General features: G+C 47.7%; 1 protein-coding gene across 1 annotated transcript in view; it reads right to left on the bottom strand.

Annotated features, from left to right (window-relative positions):
• The window catches only part of NWD1 (NACHT and WD repeat domain containing 1), a 65,899-nt gene that overhangs the window by 44,519 nt on the left and 1,018 nt on the right, over positions 1-20,362 (bottom strand). The window contains 6 exon segments of the mRNA XM_060006479.1: positions 3,810-5,081; positions 8,493-8,799; positions 13,385-13,501; positions 15,651-15,694; positions 15,697-15,736; positions 18,776-18,870. Coding sequence (XP_059862462.1) covers positions 3,810-5,081; positions 8,493-8,799; positions 13,385-13,501; positions 15,651-15,694; positions 15,697-15,736; positions 18,776-18,787 — 1,792 coding nt within the window. The 5' untranslated portion in view covers positions 18,788-18,870.

Below are 20,362 nucleotides of genomic sequence, written 5' to 3' on the forward strand. Positions count from 1 at the left end.
CTCTCATCACTCTCGGTCAACTCTGTGTGTAAACATAACATAGTTTCATGCCACAGGACATACCAAAAATCGCCTCCCCTAGAGTCACCCTCCATAGACCACCTCCCCTACCAGGCAGTAAAGGAGGGTGGTCCTCCACCCCAGGAGGCCCCCAGCTTTACTAACTGGACCAGACATGGGGCCAGGAATGCCAATGGATGTCTATCTCCCCAGATTTTCCAACCAGGACTCAAGAAAGAGCCAGTATGATGGTGCCAGTTCTCCAAAATGGAAGCCCATGATGCCAACAGCAGCTGTGGCAGGCAAGCTACACTTACAGAGGAGAAAGGAAGAGTCTAGAGCAGAAGCCAATGTGCAGAGAGGACCCAGAGGGAGAGGGGATGAGCAACTTCCCTGATTCTGTGGCTTTCTGGTTCCCATGACAACCCCACCTTCCGTGTACACTTCATCAGGTTGGCTTGATGGCCCACCCTTTTATTCTGGAACATTCCCTGGTCTGTCTCTGTGCTCTTGTAGAGTCCATGCTGTGGGCATCAATCACAAAATCTGGGGTACAACATGAAATCTGGGCTACCCCTCCCTGGAGTTGGCTAGGGGGTAGCCCTGCATCCACTGAGTTTCTCCCATGGCCATGGCATAAAGCCCTTATTTCTAATGTGATAGTGTGAGTGGATTTCTGTTCCTGGCAAATAAACAGACAAATAAAAAGACAAACAGACAAATAAAAAGCCCACTTACTGGGCTGGTCGCTGCCACCTTGATTTGTGGCAAAAGACAAAGGTCCCCCAAGCTGAGAAGAGGTCAACTGCATTTCTAATGCAACTGCATTTCTAATGATGGGCATGAGCGTCTCCCGATGGCTGTTTGCATTAAGGTAAAGCTCTGCTGCTCGGTGTGCCTGCGAATCGGCCTCCGTCCCACCCTCCGTCCCACCCTCACATGGGATGCTGGGTGCCTGTGATGCACACACTCCTCTCTCCTGCTCATTATTTCTGACTCACAATCCACACCTGGCATCTCTGACCATCATGACCCTGGTTTATCGGAGTTTGTTCAGCAACTGCATTTAAACCTTCATTCCTTAAACTCTATAAACACATTGGAATTGGGTTTTCCTATTGCTTTTTGCTGATTCCCATGCTACAAAGCCTGGAATTAACTGTAGACCCAGGCTTGTGGTCAATTCTTCAGAGAAGTTTGCTTTAAAAAGATTTTTTCTGAGATATCTGCACACATTGCTTATTAATTACAAAGGGGTATGTTGCAAATTTGTGGTAGGAAAAAAATGCACAAGAAGGATCAAACACCATCCAAGTTTAACCTGAATGTCATCATGAGGAGACATCAGATCAACCCAGATACAGTGTACCGACTCCCCTCCACCCCCAGGTGCGTTCCTGGTAGCATCAACATCGCCAGGGAACCTGGGAGAAATACAAGATCCCAGGCTCCACCCCCAGACCTGCTGAATCAGAGTCTTTATTCAAAAACAAGACCTGAGATACACATACCCATTGAGGCTTAAGGAGTGCTGAGCTACAGAAGAGCTAGTCTGTACTCTTCAAGAGGACAGAGAGTGGAACATTCCAGATTAAAGGAGGCCAAAGAAACTTGACAGCTAAATGCAACATGTTATCCTGGATTGGATCCTGGGATGGGGGCAAGGGGAGGGGACAGCTATAAAGGACATTTTTGAGACAATTGGTAAATTTTGACTATAAACTGTGTATTAAATAATATTACTGCATTTATGATACGTTTTCTGAGTTTTAAAATTGTCTTGTGGTGATGTGGGGTTCTGATTGCCCTTGTTCTTAGGATATATGTGATGTATTTAAGGGTGAAGGGGAATGACGCCTGTAATGAATTCTCAAATGGTTCAGGGAAAAATTTTGTTTGTGGGGGGGTGTGTGGATAGACAGAGACAGATAGATGAATGGATAGATAGAAGATAGATAGAAAAATGGAAAGAAATAAAGAGAGAGAGGGAGAGGAGAGAGAGATGGAGGGAGGGATGTAGGAAGGAAGGAAAGGAGAGATAGGAAAGGGAGAGAGGGAAAAAGGAAAAGGGAGAGAGAGAAAGCTAATATGGCAAATTGGTGATTGTGGGGGGAAGAAGTATGGTAGTATTTCTCAACGAGGACCTATCCTGCCTTCAAGGGACACTTGGCAATGTCCTGAGACATTTTTGGTTGTCCCAGCTGGGGGATACTACCAGCATCTAGTGGGTAGAGGCCAGGGATACTGTTCAACATCCTACAGTGCACAGGATGGCCCTACACACTGCAAAGGATGATCTAGCCCCAAATGTCAATAGCACCAAGGCTGAAAAATTCTGCTCTATGAGAGTTCTCGGCACTATTTTTGCACTATGGGAGTTCTTCCTCTAGTCTATAATTTGAAAGTATTTCTAAGTAAAACGTTTTCTGAAGAAATACTCTAGACAAATGCATAGAGACAGATTAGTGGTTGCCAGGGGCTGGGGGTCGGGGAAGGGGAGTTACTGCTGACGGGGACGGGGTCTCCTTGTAGGGTGAGGAATTGTTCTGGAGATGGATAGCGGTTGCCTAATACTGTGAATGTACTAAATGTTGCTGAACTATACACTTTAAATGAGTGAAAATTATGATACGAATTGGACTGGGTTGAATAGTGTTCCCCAAAATTTGTACCCACGGGGAAACTGTGAATGTGACCTTGTTTGAAACCAGTCTTTGGGGAAGTAGTCAAGTTAAGATGAGGTCATACAGAGACAGGCTGGGACCTGCGACCTGGGACCCTTTGCTGCAGTGCTTGCACCTGGCCAAATGTCTCTTCCAGCAACAAAATACAAAGAAACCATAAGGGACTAAAAAGAACTGCGCGCACGCACAGTTGGGAAAATTATGGACAACAAGATACAAAAAGACCAAAAACCCAGTTGCCACTTCTGAAGAGCCGGGAGCGAAAGCAGGGTACTGAGCATGCCCCCTGCACACAACCCCACCAGAGGGGTGGGCAAACAACCTAAGCCGCCCCTCTGGCTTGACCCCTGGACCTGCCCCTACCCTCACCCCATATACGGAACAAACTCACTCCCCCCTCAGGGAGTGAGCAAGCAGGGGAACCTGTTACCTGTTCTCCTTCCCCTCTGCCTTGTCTGAATTTCTTTTCTGGCCTCTTATCAATTTCTGTTGATTAAGAAGGCCAAGAGGGCTTCCTTGGTGGCACGGTGGTTGAGAGTCCGCCTGCCGATGCAGGGGACACGGGTTCATGCCCCGGGCCGGGAAGATCCCACATGCCACGGAGCAGCTGGGCCCGTGAGACATGGCTGCTGAGCCTGCATGTCCAGAGCCTGTGCTCCGCAACGGGAGAGGCCACAACAGTGAGAGGCCCGCGTACCGCAAAAAAAAAAAAAAAAGAAGGCCAAGAACCTTAGTCGGTAACAATACTGGATGCAAGTGGGCCCTAATCCAATGAGTGATGTCTTTCCAAGAAGAGGGAAATTCAGACAGACACACAGGGAGAAAACCACAATGTGGTCAGAGGTGGAGATTGGAGTGATGCGTCTACAAGCCAAGGAATGTTGAGGGTTGCCAGAAACTAAGAAAAAGGCCTAGAACGGATTCTCCTTTAGGGGCTCCGGAGGAAGTGTTGTTCAGCTGACACCTTGATTTCAGACTCTGGCCTCCAGAACCACGAGAGAATAGACTTCCATTGTTCTAAGCCACCCAGTTTGTGATTTTGTTATGGCTGCCCTTGGAGAAGAATGCATGTGTTCTATCTCAATTCAGAAAAGAGTGAAAACAACAGAGACTCACCGGGAAGACACAATGTATAACCCAGCACTCAGGCCACCAGGAGCTGCCCACGTGTCTGCTCCAGGTGGGCACACAGCTGGTGCATCGCCTCCTTAGCAGTGGAGGCCAGAGGGGCCGGCATGGTGAAGGAGGCCCATTTCTGGGCCTCCTCGAAGGCCAGCCTCAGCCGCCCTGGGTGCCCACACTCTGGGAGGCTGGTCCAGAGCAGGTCCCTCTGCATCAGGCTCAGCGTCCTCCTCGAGGCGGCCAGCAGGAGCTGAACCACCTCTTGTCCTTTGTTTCCAGAGAGGGGTTTCACCTCCCAGTAAGCACCTGGGTCCGTGAGCACCTGCCGCATAGTGTCTAAAACGCCCCGCTGTCCTGAGCAGACCGAGAGGATGAGGTGGCCTCTTGGGGGGCACTTGGGAGGCAGCCAGGGGACCCTCCGAGCACGGTGGACAGAGGCTACCTCATCCACCGAATCCAGCAGGATCACAAGGGACTCAAAGTTTCAGCAGGAGATGGTGTGGAGGAGGGTGTGGAAAAACTGTACCACCCTGGTATGGGCCTCCAAGACCTGGGCAGGGGGCAGGGGTAGCCCATAGGCCAGGCACACCTGGAAGCAGATGCTCTGGAGCAGGCCTCGGGCGTCGGAGCTCATCTGTGACGTCCCCAGAAACCACAGAACGGTCACTGTCTTGTGGCCAAGCAGCCCTGGCATTTGCTCAGCCAGCTTGCACATCAGAGCAGTCTTTCCGATGCCCGGGGGTCCAAAAAGCACCAGGGGTGGGTGGGGGTGGCCGTCGTTCTGCTGGAGCCGCTACCCCAGCTGGGTTAGGAGCTCCTGGTGCCCACAGAAGGTCTGGGGGGCCTCGGCACTGAGCCCCAGGTGGTGGCGGACCTCCTGACAGAGCCAAGCCAACTCCTGCCTGCCTGCCTCCAGTTTCTGGAGGCACTCGAGGACCTGATGGTTAGCCCTGGCCACAAACTGCTCCCCCAGCTCCTTTGGGTACCGTCCATGAGCCTTGTTTGGGGGGGGGGGGTCCACCAGGTCTTGGCTCCATGCCAGGTGGTGGGCCTTGAGAACTCTGGGCTGCATGTCAGCGATGCGCTCCTTGAGGCTGCTGAGAAGGTTCTGGGCGTCTGTGTCCAGGCAGCCGGCTGCAAGCTGGTCCACTATCTTGAGGGCGCAGACCTCCAGGATGTGTTTGTTGAGGTCTTGGATATCTCTCAGGAAGACGATTGCCCCCTGGTCCCAGTCTATTGCGTTCAGCAGGTCCCGTTCTATTTCCCCCTCGATGGCTGCAAAAGTGGAGGAGATGGGAAGTGAGTGTGGTCAGCATTATGTCATCAGTTGGCTTGAATGGGAGCACTTGGTAGACACATTCCGGGGATGGAAACATTGGTTCTCAAGCTTAGTGTGTTTCAGAGTCACCTGGCATAACCACAGACAACATGCAAATGAATGCACTCCAGTGTTTTCCAATAAAACTTTATTTACAAGAACAAGCAGTGGGCCAGGTTTTGTCCTTGGGCCATGGTTTGCTGACCCCCGTCCCAGAGCATGCAGCAGCTGCCCTGAGGACCTGTATTTTCCAGAGCCAAGAGCTCACACTGACTTCTCCCTGGAGGCCATTGTTTTGAAATAGCAGTCAGACTTGAGGAGTTATTTTTGAAGCCTCCCTGGGCTCAGCAGAGGATCCCAGCTCTCTAGCTGAGCGAGTCAGGCCCTTGGAGACAGGACTCAGTCTCAGAGCCAAAGACAAGAACCACTCAAAAGTCCTCCTTGGACTGACCTCACGTGCCCCTCAGCCCCATGAGTGAAGGTCAGAGACGAAGGCAGCTAACAGTCCCCAAACAGGTTCCTTCTTGGACACATTTTGGCATGAACTAATCCAATACCATCTGTTCTGCCACCAGCAGGCTGTGTGACCCTAGGCAAATCACTGCACCTCTCTGAGTCTCTGTTTCCTCCCTTGTAACATGGGTGTACTAGTCCAACCTTGAAGGGACTGTTGTGAGGATTTTCTATGAAATAATGCTTGTGAAAAGCTGAGCACCTTATCCTGAAGGAACAAAACTAAACTCAAAAGTTTACAGTCTGTGATCTTATCTTCTATGATATGGTTGAAATAACAAAATAAATGAGATGGAGATGGGTTAGTGGTTACCAGTGCTGGGGTTTGTGGGAAGCGGTGAGAAAATTGCAGAGAAGGAAATGGGCGAGACAAACATACACACACACACACACACTCACACACACAAATGGTGTTTGTACAAGTGTGCTCTCTCTGGATTGTGACAATATCCACTTCCTGGTTGTGTAATAATATTGCACTCTAGTTTTGCAAGATGTTACCTTTGGGGGAAAAATGGGTAAAGGATACCTCTTCTTCCTTTTTTTTTTTTTTTTTCTTTTGGCAATTTCCTATGAATCTCTATTTCAAGATAAAAATTAAAAAAAAAAAAATTGAGCGAGGTGCCTGGAAAATAATATGCTCTGAAGGTGCCGTCCATGACGTGCCCCTGAACTCCACAACTGTTTGTGCTTTCTGCTGACGTCAAGGAGTTTCTATTTGTTCTTTCAAGTGGGACTTCTTAATGGGCGAGGTTTGACATGATTGCTTAGAGAGCTCATTGTTGGATGAGATCACGGCCGGGACAAGACCCTTTAGATCCCTATAATGACTCCATTAGGTACTACCTCTGACTAGTTCCATTTTACAGATGACGAAAAGGAGAGTCCAAGCTGCCCAAAGTCAATAGGGCTGGAAAGGGGCAGGGCTGAGATGTAAATCCCGGCCCATCCCATACTTGACCCCAGACGCTGATTACAGTCCCGATGTCAGACATCTCTATGAGAGCAATTAGCTCACTTGGCTTTGTGTCACAGAGCAAGCAATAGCAACATGGTAAGTGCACAAGAAACAGTAACCTTAAGATTATTATCCATATAAAAGTGTATTCAAAATTGATATGTCAGGACTTCCCAGGTGGTACAGTGGTTAAGACTCTGTGCTTCCAACGCAGGGGGCGTGGGTTCGATCCCTGGTCGGGGAAGTTCCGCATGTCGCACAGTGGGGACAAAAAGAAAAAATCGGTATGTCATTACTAACCTTAACCAAAGGGTCAAGGTTAGGATCACCTGTGATGTCAAGTAGGCCTCAGGTACCCCTGATACGGTGGGATGGGGAGGGAACTTTACCTCTGCAGTCTTCCTCCCCAAAACCTATAATCCCAATTTAATCATGAGAAAATACCACCCAGCCCAGATTGAGGGACATTCTACAAAAGACCTGGCCAGTACTCCTCAACATCAGTCAAGGTCATGAAAAACAAGGTCATGAAAAACTGTTACAGATCGGAGTAGCCTAAGGAGACAAAGGACTAAATACAATGTGGGATCCTGGGACAGAAAGACATTGATGGGAGAACTGAGGAAACCCAAATAAAGTCAGGAGTCTAGTTACCAGTCATGCACCAATACTAAATACCGATGTTCATTTCTGAGTTCTGGTAAATGTACCTCAGTCACGTAAGATGTTAGCATTGTGGGAAGCTGCGTGAAGAACCTTCAGGAACTCTACACTATCTTTGTAGCTTTATAATGTTGTAACTTTTTGGTTCATCTAAAATTATCCTGAAATAAAAATTTTAAAAATTGGTATGTCTTTACTAGAATGTATATATATAATAGATAATAATCATATATTTAATAAAATTAAAATACTATTAATAAATATCACTACATTCAATATCTTTAACTAAATCAATATATTTAATATGTTGATAAAATGAATTCATATATTTTATAATGTGGGTAATATAAATTCATATATTTAATATTTTTGATAATATAAATTCATATATTTGATAATATAGATAATAGAAATTCATATATTTAATAGTGTGGGTAATATAAATTCATACACTTAATAGTGTGGGTGATATAAATTCATATATTTAATAGTTTGGGTGATGTAAATTGACATACTAATAATCCATAAGCTGACATTACTAACTCATAAATAATAATAAGAACCGATCTCTTGCTGACAGCCTGCAGTGGGGCAATGGCTCGATCACAATGCATTTTTAGAAAAACCTTTCTGGTAGCCAGTGTGGAGGATGGAGAGGGCAGAGGACAAGGCCAGGGATGAGAGGTAAGGGACCAGCTGGGAGCTGGGTGGTGGACTCAGACAGTCACGGGGGGGAATCCCTATTCTCCCACTTGGGCAAAAGAGACTCCTTCTTCCTCTGCCTCAGTTTTCACCTCAGAGGCAGGTACATTGATGAAGGACGACTCTTCAGCAGGGGACGGCTCTCGACTAACACAGGGTGACCCACTCTTCCAGTTTTCCTGGAACTGTCCTGGGTTTGGCCCTAAAAGTCCAGCATCGTGGGAGTGGCTCAGTCCCAGGCAAACAGGTATGGGGTCATCGTAGTACACGTCCCCCAAAGCCAGGAGCCTGCTTGGGAAAAGGAAAGGAGCCAGGGAAGGAGAGAAGAATCCTAAGAGACTGAAATTAACCAGGACTTGACTTAACTCTGTTGGATCAGAAAAATAATCTTTCTCAGAACTAGGGCTCCAGGAGCTAGGTTGGTTTGGCATTTATAGAAATGCAGACTGTGGCATTTGGACAAAACGTGATGTGTATTTTAAACGGGTGGATGTTTCCTGGGGACCCGCCAGGGGAGTCCCGGCAGCCTCACCTGACCGGTGGTAGCGGTGCCACTTCTCCTGAGTGATGAGGCCCAACCTGCCGGCCTCCTGGGCTCCAGAGCACAATGCAGAGATCAGGGTGGCCTCCTCGGGCCCACGGGCCTCCCCGCTGCCCAGGGTCTGCAGCAGGTGGGTGGGGGGAACGGCGTTCTTGTCTGTCCGGAAGCGTCGTGCCACCAGCTCCAGGTCACGTGGCCTGGCGCTCAGCTGAGCTGAGCTCGATTTTTCCTTTTTCCACTCCTCTTCCTCGATCAGCGAGGGGATGGGACGGGGGCCGTACTGGTCACCTACGAGGGCCTGGAGGAGACAGGGGTGTGGGGAGTAGAGGTTCAGATCTTGGCTTGGGCACTTAGATCTGTGACCCTGGGTGAGGCATGCCGAGCCCTTAAAGTGGTCCTGGTGGTTGTACCATGGAGGCAATCATATTAAAGTAAGCAGATAGGTTAGTGGGTCCCCAGAGGAAGAGTACCAGCAATGGCTCTCTTGACGTGAGAGAAACCATTTTGGCCTAAGCCGTTTTGTGATCTAAGCCTGGCTGCAATGCTTGTCCTTGAACACATCTCAGTAATCAATGATCTTAAGGGAAGTGAGGGAATGCAGGAATAATGGAAAAGCAGTCAAGAAACAATAGTCCAGTGATAAAAAGAGTCCCAGCTCCTCATCAAGGGATATACATATAATATATCTTTGAGTTCTGCAGGAACTAAGACCCCTACCCAAGTGGAGGGTAGAATGATGACGTGGACCCCCCTGACTTCAATCAACTAAAACTTGGACTCTGTGAACCTTTGCCCCAATTCTATGCTGAAGTCTCCTCTGCTCAAGCCCCTTCATGAATATACATGTACCCTGAGCTTCAAACTTCCCCAGTTTTGCTGTTCGGGGAGACACTGCTTTGGGAAAGGTCCCTGGTGTTCCCCTTACTTGCTGCAAGTCATCATAAATCCTTCTCCTGATCTTCCACTCGTGAGTGAAACAATATTGCCTGCCATGCCAGTAAACAAAGGATCTTGCAGCCATTGAACCATCACGTTACAGCCTCCCCGATGGTGAGCCCTGAGGAAACTCAGGAGGGAAACAGGGTGCCTGCCGTCAAGGGGTCCGCCACTGCAGCCACCCCCAAAGGTGCACCCTGAGGAGACTCAGGATGTGAAAACACAGGATGCTGGCCCCAGGTAGCTGAGGTGCATATCAAAGGAATAATTTCAGTGAGCCCAAACTCTTGCATCTTCCCATACATAGGAAAGCAATAAATTCCTTAACTTAGGATATCTGGTTTTCTTTAACAGTAATCTTTTGATATTCTTACTACATGGTCTTCGTTGCAAAAACTCCTATCTATATATCCTGGCTTCTCCTTTTCCTCTTTGGAGCAGTCTCTCTGTGTTATTTGAGATGCTGTCTTCCAGGCTTGAAGTCCTAAGAATGTCCACCAAATAAAACATAACTCAACTTTTAGGTTGTGCATTTTTTTTTCAGTCGACATGATTTATCTAAGGATCTTAAACTGGAAGACTATCCTGGATTATCAAAGTGGGCCTGAAATGTAATCCCAAGAGTCCTTATCAAGAGACAGGCAGAGGAAGATTTGACACAAATAGAAAAGGAGAAGAAGATGCTGTGACAACAGAGGCAGAGACTGGGGGAGTGCAGCCACAAGCCAAGGAATACCTGGAGACCCCAGAAGCTGGAGAAGACGAGAAGATTCTCCCTGAGAAAGCTAGGAAGGAGTGCGACCCTGCTGATACCTTGATTTCAGACTTCCGGCCTCCAGATTGTGAGAGAATAAATTTCTGTCGTTTTAAGCTCCCTGCCCCCCACATTTGTGGTCATTTGTTATGACAGCCACAGGAAACACCTTGTTTGCCTATTACTAAGTGCTGGCTTGTCCCAACAGTAGAGCTGTGACAAGAATGAAGGCCTCCCTTGGCTCTGCCCAAATCTCACGCTCTGATGTGGCCCTGCGGGCAGGACTGTCCCCAGTAGCAGCCAGGGAGCAGGGCCAGATGGCGGGGGGGAGGTGAACATGGGTCTCCAAAGTGCCGGGTGGATCCTGTCTTTAGAATTTGATATTTTGTTCCTCATGGATTTGGGGGGTCAATTTTGATATTAAAAATAAACATTGCATTAAAATATTAATTATCTTGATAACCAAGATTTTGGAAGGATTTGCAAGGTCCCTGGGCCGTTTGGGCCTGGGGGAAAGCTCAGAGATCATCCTCCCTCCTGTCCCCCATCCCTCATGCCACCTGGAAGCTGCATTGTGCTTTTTTTTTTTTGGAAAAACCAGAAATTGTATTTTATCATCACTCCTCTGCTTACAAAAACAAATAATAAAACGTCTATGAAGGCTTTCCATGACACTTAACATAACCCTTAGCTTTGGCCTGTAAGGCCCCTGTGAATTGGTTCCCGCCTCCCTGTCTCTCCAAGTTTATCTTGTACCACTAATCCCCTTTTCCATTTTGCTTCTGTCACATTGACCTTTCTGTTTCTATAATAAATGTGCTCATTCTCACCTCGAGCTTTCACAGGTGCTGATCCCTCTGCATTGTGCTCTTTTTTTTTTTTTTTGCGGTACGCGGGCCTCTCACTGTTGTGGCCTCTCCCGTTGCAGAGCACAGGCTCCGGACGCACAGGCTCAGCGGCCATGGCTCACGGGCCCAGCCGCTCTGCGGCATGTGGGATCTTCCCGGACCGGGGCACGAACCCGTGTCCCCTGCATCGGCAGGCAGACTCCCAACCACTGTGCCACCAGGGAAGCCCTGCATTGTGCTTTTGATTGCCTGCAATTTGAGTTGCAAAATCGAATTCTTCCTGGAGTTCATTTTCTCCCCACCTCCCTTTTTTCTTTACAAAATTTTTTTCTTTTCTTTTTTCTTTGAAACACAACAAAATGATCAATCATCAGGCTCAATCATCAGCAAAATTAGAAGACTGGAAAAAAAATGTGTGAAGGAGATACGTAAGCCAGATGATACGGCCTTTCAAACATTAGGATGTATTTTAAAGCAATAATTAAAATTGGTAACTATACTCAACACTTTAATAACCTATAAGGGAAAAGAAACTGAAAAAGAATATATATGTATAACTGAATCACTTTGCTGTACACCTGAAACTAACACAACATTGTAAATCAACTATACTTCAATAAATAAATAAATTAAATTAAGTGGTTCAAACTTCCAGTTGTAAGATAAATATGTCCCGGGGAGGTAATGTACAACATGATGTATGTAGGTAACACTGTTGTAGAGTATATCTGAAAGTTGCTAAGAGACTAAATCCTAAACATTCTCATCCCTAGGGAAGAACATTTTCCTTTTTCATGTCTATATGAGCGGATGGGTGTTAACTGAACTTATTTAATAATCATTTCACAACACATATAAGTCAAGTCATCATGCTGTACCCTTTCAGTGCTACATGTCAATTATATCTCAATAAGATTGGAAAAAAAAAGAAAAATTGACGCCAACATACAAAGAAAAGTATAGAACAAAAGGATGAAAACACAATGGTAACTGTATAGATAAAACTTGATACATAATAAAGAAAGCTTTTCGCATCTGCTGCCAGGTCTTAGTCTTTTTTTTGAAGGAGACAATCTCTAAGGCGGCACTAGAACTTCTGGAAGTGTTCATATCCTTGCTGTCCAATTTGCTGGCCACTTGACACAAGTGACAACTGAACCACTGTAATGTGGCTGGTGCAACCTAGGAGCTGAAATTTTCATTCTACTTGACTTTAATTCATTTAAATTTAAATCACCACATGTGGTTCATGGCTACCGCATTGGGCAGTGCAGTTTTAAGGCCAAACAGGCCTCATCTATTTGTCTTTGTTTCCCTAGAAAACCGTTTTCATATGGGGACCACCCTCTCCTAATTCCTACATTCTTATCTCCAGGAGAGGTTTATCTGGGAGCTGCTCAAAGCTTCTTTGTGATGAAGATGTATTGGGCAAAGCTACTTTCTTGACTTTTTTCGTCTGTACTTTCTAGGACAGGGGTAGGCAAATGTTTCCAACAAGGGCCAAATAGCCAATATTTTCAGCTTTGCAGGCCAGACGGTCTATGTGGCAACTACTGAACGCTGCCATTGAAGCTGGGAAGCAGCCTTGGGTGATGCGTAAATGAATGGGTATGGCCGCGTGTCAATAAAGCCTTATTTATAAAAAACAGGTAGGGGGCCGGATTTGCCCCATAGACTGTGGTTTGCTGACCCCTGCTCTAGGATTTATGAGCCAAAATGCCATAGTTCTTGGTGTATCTGAAACTTGGTGATGTAATAAATCAAAACCCTGGAATATCATTTGCTGGTCATAACCCAAACCATTAAATGTGAGCTGGGGGTTGTTCTGGTGTCAGAGGGAATGTAGTTGGGGACAAGAGAAGACCCTGATTGGTCTCACCTAGGGGGGAAGTTTGCCCCTGAGGCAGGCTCCAGATAGGGCCACAGAGTCTGCTCCCAACACCATGGGGCACATTGGAGAAAAAAATTTTCAATACCCTGTAGATTTCCACTTTCTCTATGGCTTTCTAGGACCTCAACGTTCCCCAGACAAAGTGAATGAGGTGAAAAACCCGGGGGAAGTTTTGGTGCAAATTCTAAGATCCCTTTGGGCTTCAACACTCTGCTCTCCAACTCACCTGCTGCTTCTACTTGACTGCTAATGTCTGGATCCCAGCTAGCTCCGCAGAAAAATGAATGCTGTGATTGATTAGCAATGTCTGCCACAGGCAGGCTACGATGATTGGGTATGATAGCAGAAATGCCACCCACTTCCCTCCACTGACGGGTCTGGATAAGAAGTAGGGGCCATATCCTGGTGGTGGAATGAGAAGTAAGAGCTAATCCATCCCTCCCAAGAGACTCACAACAAAAGCTGGCCCTATGGATGTTTTCTGACACCAGCCAAGCTCCTCCAAGCAGAGTTCCATGGTCATGTGGTTGGTGGCCTCTTTGTTCCGAATACCCCACCTCAGATCAACCACCTGGAAATAACAAGCGTGGGTTTGTCAGGAAGGTGGTAAGATGGGTGATTTTTTTTTTTAATTCCCTTTGATAAAGGTGTAAAATTTCTTCAGTAATTAAAAAAATTTTTTAATTAATTAATTTATTTATTTATGTATTTATTGGTTGGTTGGTGGTGTTGGGTCTTTGTTGTTTCTCTAGTTGCAGAGAGTGGGGTCTACTCTTCATTGTGGTGTGTGGGCTTCTCACTGAGGTAGCTTCTCTTGTTGCGGAGCACAGGCTCTAGGCCTGCAGGCTTCAGTAGTTGCAGCACGCGGGTCTAGGGCATGTGGGCTTCAGTAGTTGTGGCGTGTGGGCTCAGTAGTTGTGGCACACGGGCTTAGTTGCTCTGAGGCATGTGGGATCTACCCGGACCAGGGATTGAACCTGTGTCGCTTGCGCTGACAGGCGGATTCTTAACCACTGTGCCACCAGGGAAGTCCCTCTTCAGTAATTTTTGATAGCCTCTCCTCAAAGAGGGATATCTGGATCAAAAGAATTTGAATGACCCCCATAATCCCAGTGTAATCATGAGAAAAATATCTGACAGACCCAGATTGGAGACATCCTGCAGGACACCTGGGCAGTTATCCCCAAGACTGTGATGGTCATGAGTACAAAGGAGAAGACCAAGGAGCTGTCCCAGCCACAGGAGAGTGGGAAGCTGTGACAACTAAACGTAACAGGGTTCCCTGGCCGGGGTCCTCAACCAGAGAGGGGACACGAATAGAAGACCTGGTGACAGTCAAATAAAGTCCAGAGGTTGCTTAGTGGTAACGTCCCGATGTCCATTTCTTAGTTATGACAAACATGCCCCAATAATAGATGTTTACAATATAGGGGAAGAAGTAGGTGTGGGGCATATGGGAACTCTGTACCATAGGCAACTTCCCTGCAAATCTAAATTCTGAACTCAAAAATTTACTTAAAAACATTAAAAAAATTTTTTAAAGAGCTTGGGCATTTTCAAACTGTTCCTTTTTAAACAAGGACGTGTCCACACTTGTTCGCAGAGCTTTCTTTGCAAAGGAGGTTTTCGTTTGGCCAGAATCAGATGTGGCGAAGTCTCCTTGGCAACCGCACGCTTGTGGTCCATTTTTGCCTGCTAGGCAGAGGCCGGCCAGGCAAAAGGGTTCAGTTCAAGTAGTGAAGCTGACCCCACAGAAAGCTGGGTGAGGAGAGGGGGATGGGAATCAGAATGCTCCCTGCCTTCCTAAATTCCTTTGTGCAGAGGGAAAGACATAAAATTCCTAATAAACTACAGCATGGGGTGAAAGGAGTACAGTACTGGATGTGGCTGGAGGAGGAAGGGGAGAAGGAAAAAGTGTCAGCCACCAGCTCTGGGCAAGAACCTTCATCTCTCTGGGCCACTGTCTCTCCAACTGCGTCTTGAGGATGTTTACTGTGTTAGCCACACAGCACCTGGTGGACATTAAAGGGATGAACACGGGGTGTTTCATCGGTGCTCAGCACCTATGTTTTCCTTTTTCGTGTCTCTGCCATTGAACTATGTCTCATGATCAGTGGCGGGCAAAGTCAAATGCCCATCACAGCACTGCTTCTTTCTTAGTAATATATAAATGCTGGTGGGGGCCGTTGGTGTGATGGATGACAGTTGTAAATGGCAAGGAGGCAGCATCACCTGAGACTCCAAAGACAGTTTGTTGGTTTCCGCTTGGAAATGTGCAGGCAGCCACATCCCCGCCCTGGGATCGGTGCACTCTATTTGGGGCCCGTGGTGACTGCCCAGCTGGTACACCATTAGTGTCCCAGGAAAAAGGCACGTCTCACCTGCCCGCCCACCCCGGATATCCCACGGCCCTCTTAGATGCCCCCGAAGCTGCCCCAGTGCAGGGAGAGCCCGGGAAGGCAGGACAAAACAACAACAAAAGTGACACGCCCAAGGAGCAGGGTCGCAAGGCAGCCACCCCTAGTACTTTGCCGTACCACCTGTGCTGACCGCAGTGCCTGTGGCCACGACCCCTCCACTCTCCTTTTTTAAGAAGACTTTAAGCCTCCGTGGTGTAACGCTGGCACAGGGTCCCTCTAAGCAAAGAGCCCGTGTGACTGCCCGGGTGGCACACCCTCGTTCCCTGACGCTGAGGCAGTGAGGAACAGTCGGGCAATTACCTCGGACATCAGGCCGTGCTTCTGGCAGAAGGTCTGTACTACGGGGTAGGCGGTGCTCTGTAGGGCTTCCCTCTCTGCATCCGCATCTGCAAGGAGTGGCATGGAGGATATGAATAGGAAGAACCCAGAACTCTTCCCTGCCCCACGGCTCTGCTTTTAGCCTCATTTGCTCCCACCAAGGCTGGGACCCTTCACAGTGAATCAAAAGCCACAAAAAACAGGAGGAAAACCAGAAAGACCAACTACGCCCAGGACTTTCCTGTTGTTACTGCTAAAAGTCCCACATCCCAGGAAACCTCTCAGTTCCAGCTAACCAGGATGGTTGGTCACCTCAGGTTAGAATTGCCAGATAAAATACAGGACACCCAGTGGATTTACATTTCAGATAAACGATGAAAAACTTGATAGCCTAAGTATAGCCCACTCCATAGATCCCAGAATTTGCATGTCTGATAAGCCCTGTTCCACTTGCACTTGGGATGAACACCAAATCATTTATTCGCATAAGTATGCCCCTCTCTGCACACTAGTTGGGATATACTTACGCTTAAAAGATTATTGGTTGTTTATCTCAAATGCAAGTTGAACTGGGAGCCCTGGTTTTGTTGCTGGTGGTGGCGGTTTGGTTTTTTATTTTTGCTGTAACTCTGGCAGCCCTGCCTATAGAGTAAACCTGGATTCTGAGACTTTTCCCACCACTTGACTTCACTGTGTGGCCTTGTGCCAAGTGTCAGGCTATCCTCGGTTTCCCCCTCTGTAAAATGGGGTGATGCCTCTACTTTGCAGGGCTGCAAGCTCCCCAAAGTCAAGAACCTCTGCCTGTCTAGGTCACTGATAATTTCTCAGCCTTCAACCCAGGGGCTCAATAAATGTTGTTTTTGGTATAACTCAGGTGTTTTTGGTTTTGTTTTAATATCCGGAGAAGAGGTTATTAAACATTTGCCAGTACACACCATGTAGTCTTTGCCTTCATGGAGCTTACGGCCTGGTTGGAGGAGTCAGACATTAAATAAACACATAACTTGAATAACTACAGCTTATGGGGCCTGGGGCTTCATGGGTTCCAGGACCTGCTGGAGCCCAGTATGACTACAACACATGGGTGAAGTAAGAATCAAACCAGATATAGCTGAGGAGTGAACAGGGTCCCCTTCAGGCAGAGCCTTGTAGCTACAGGAAGATTCAGGCACTTTTTAAGCCTAGAGGGTAGAATGTTCATCATTCATATTTGTTGCAATATCATTTGCTACTCAGAGTAACTGTCAAGTCAGACTCTGAGCCTGGCTTATGGAAGAGGAAACAGAGGGTCAGGGAGGCTCTCCCTCACCAGTTCCTACGTGGGTCACTGTCCCAGCTGCTTTCACAACCAGGTGTCTTAGATGCCCATTGCCCTGGCATCCCCTGAGCTCTCAGCCCTGCCCAGTCCCTTACCTAAGACCGTTGAGCTGATGAAGATGGCCACACTGCTGGATGGAAGTGCCGGGAGGGGGCCTGACTGACCCTGGAGAGGCCGCCGGCGGGTGCCCGGGCGGAGGGGCCTGACGTTCATGCTGCCCGCCCACCTGGACAGTCCTTCCCCAGGAAAGGACCTGGGCCTCAGAGACCTCACGCCTGTGGCCAGATGGCCTTCCTAGGAGGCCAGCCAGGCAGGGCCATCTGGAGCGGGGCTCCCATCTCACTCTCTCAGCTCCCCTCGGCTCCCTGCAGGGCTCTGTCACCTCCAGCGCCCCCGGGGGGCTGAACCAGTGGCTCTCCACTGCTCTGCTTGGTCTGCGAGCGCTAATGGGGGGAATGTTGGACAGTGGCCTCCCAGCCAAGGCCCCTGGATGTTGACTCTTCCAGGCACCGGAGCCTTTTGCCCCTCAACCAATAGCTCCTCACCCCGGGAGCTCAGCGGTCACCATAGCAACTGTGGTTTCCTGGCGCTTGGTGTTGGGGCCCAGGGACCAGCCAGCCTCCCAAACACCTGGGTCTCTTGGGGCTCCATGAAAGTTGAGCCTGGGCCCAGCTGTGCAGATGGAGGCCGTGCGATGCTGGGAGGCATGCCCAGTCCTGGCAGGACAGGCAAGAAGGACAAACTCAGTGGAACCCCCCCACACCCCATCCTGTGCTCACCGATGAAGCATAGGTGCCAGGTGTACTATTTAAGCCAGCAGTTCTCAACTGGGGGCCATTCTGCCCCCCCCACCCAGCCAGGGGACATTGCAATGTCTGGAGACATTTTTGGTTGTAACGACTGGGAGAAGGGGAGCTACTGGTATCTAGTGGGTGGAGCCCAGGGACGCTGCTCAACAGCCCACGATGCACGGGATGGTGCCACCACGGAGAATTACCAGCCTGCAAATGTCAGCAGTGCTGAGAAACTGGGCAAGCAGCTTTAAGTCAACTCTAGCTGAGTCTCTTTGCCTGCAGGAAGTGTGGAGCCTGAGAACCGCTCTCCTCGGTAAGAAGGGAGATTAGCAAGTCCCCAGAGGAGCAGTTAAGGACCTACCCATATGAAACTGAGATGTGTTCTTTGAAATAATCAAAAACACCACTTGAACACCATGGATGGATCTTGAGGGCATTATGCTAAGTGAAATGAGTCAGAGAAAGACAAATACTGTATGATCTCACTTATATGTGAAATCTAACGAAAGCCCAACTTAGAACAGAGAGTAGAATGGTGGTGGCCAGGGACAGTAGGGTGGGAGAAATGGGGAGATGTTAGCCAAAGGATACACACTTCCAGTTATAAGATGAATAAGTCTGGGATCTAACGTATAGCATGGAGATTATAATGAATGATACTGTATTATACACTCAAAAGTTGCTGAGAGAGTTAAATGTTCCCACCGCAAAAACGAAATGGTAATTATGTGACATGATGGAGTCACGTTAGCTAATGCTATGGTGGTAACCATCCCGCAATACATAAGTACATCAAATCGACACACGATATACCCTAAACTTACACAACGGTATACGTCAATTATATCTCAATAAAGCTGGGGGGGGGAATAATCAAAAACATGATCAGGGAAAGACCTTCTCAGGATGGGACCTTATTGAAAATGCTTTGGTGATCTTGGTCATGCCCACCCACCTCTCAATGTTAATAAACCAGAGACAGGAGAAATGGATACCTTGCCATCCATGGGCTTGCTTGGAGTGCCGGCTCCTCCATCACCTTCTTGGAGGACTTAAGCAAACAGCCTCTCTCCTGGGACATCAGCTGCACCTTCAGTGAAATGGGAGTGAGAACAACTCAGGGGTGGGCTAGGGTGAGGAGAGAGAGGCATTCACCTCAGGATCAACATGCAAGGAAGTACAACGTGCCTGAAAATCAGAATGAATGCCAAAAGGTCTGTGATGAACAAAATGTGAACGAGGTATTTGGGAGAAAGGTAGGTAACGTCCCCACTTTACATACGGGCACTCAATAAATAATGTTATCCGTTCTACCTAAAAGTCTGAACTTTTTCATACCTTTCCCTTCTCTGCCTCAACTGCCCTTCCCTGCCTGTCCACCCAGCGAAGACTCTGCTGTTCAGGGGTCACCAGGACCACTCTAGGTTTGGAGGATTCACTAGAAGGACTTGCAGAATTCACAAAAGCTCTTTTACGCACCGTGATGGTTGATTACAGTGAAAGGATACAGATTGGGACTTCCCTGGGGTTAAGACTAGGGGCTTCCACGGCAGGGGGCGTAGGTTCAATCCCTGGTTGGGAAACTAAGACCCCACGTGGTGCGGCCAAAAAATAAAAAAAAGTTACAGATTAACAGCGGTTGCCTTTGGGCAGAGAGTTTAAAGGCCTTGATTGGAAGGGAAACTTACTGCTCATGATGTAAGCTTTTATACAACTTAAGGTTGATTTTAAATATTGCATTTTCCATTTTAAATGCTAGTAAATAACAGAAAGGACGCCATCCCGGTAGTCTTTCAGAGCTCCAAAATGCCTTTTCTAAATGAGAGAAAAACAGTGACACTTGATGTCTGTTTGATGCTGTCTTATTTTTGTAAATGTTTTATCGCTAGAACTGTGAGCTGAAAGGAGATTGTGAATGTAAGAATATTGGTTCTGTGAAAAAGATGAACAAGCAAGTTCTACTTGAGATTGGGTAGTTAATGAGGGCCTCTTTGAGAAAGTCACCAAAAAAAAAAAAAAAAAAGATGCAGATGAAAACAGCCAAGGGAAGAGGAGGTGCATAAGGCAGCATCCGGGAAAAACAGTGTTGAGCTTCCACTTGTCCCCTCCCAGTGGAGTCACGTGGGCAGCCTTTAATTCTCACAGCAACAGTGTGTGACAACACGCATGGTGTACTGCCAACCACAGAAACTTACCTTAGCCTTGTTGTCCAGGGTTTTCTCTGGTGTTGGTCACATAGACATGGCTGACCTCAGTTTCCAGCCCCTCCAGAGGTCCAGCTGATACTACTTGGCCCAAGTCCCCAACTATAAGTCACATTGTTAGCATAGATTATCTGGCATATCCCAAGGTCCCCAGGTAAACCAAGACACTTTTATCAGGCAGGACATTCCAAGGACTTAGAGATCACCTCCCAGGAGCTGGGCAAGGGCCAAATCTTTCACGTTCAGGGTGTGGACAACCCAGGCCTGCTGAGTTAATTCTTCGCTGCACAGACTCAATAAATATTGTGACACTGAGTTGACTGTCACCATTTTATGGATAAGGAAACTGAGGCTCAGAGTGAGAACTTTCACTAGCCT

This window comes from Delphinus delphis, chromosome 3 (assembly GCF_949987515.2).
Source record: "Delphinus delphis chromosome 3, mDelDel1.2, whole genome shotgun sequence".
Lineage (NCBI taxonomy): Eukaryota > Metazoa > Chordata > Mammalia > Artiodactyla > Delphinidae > Delphinus > Delphinus delphis.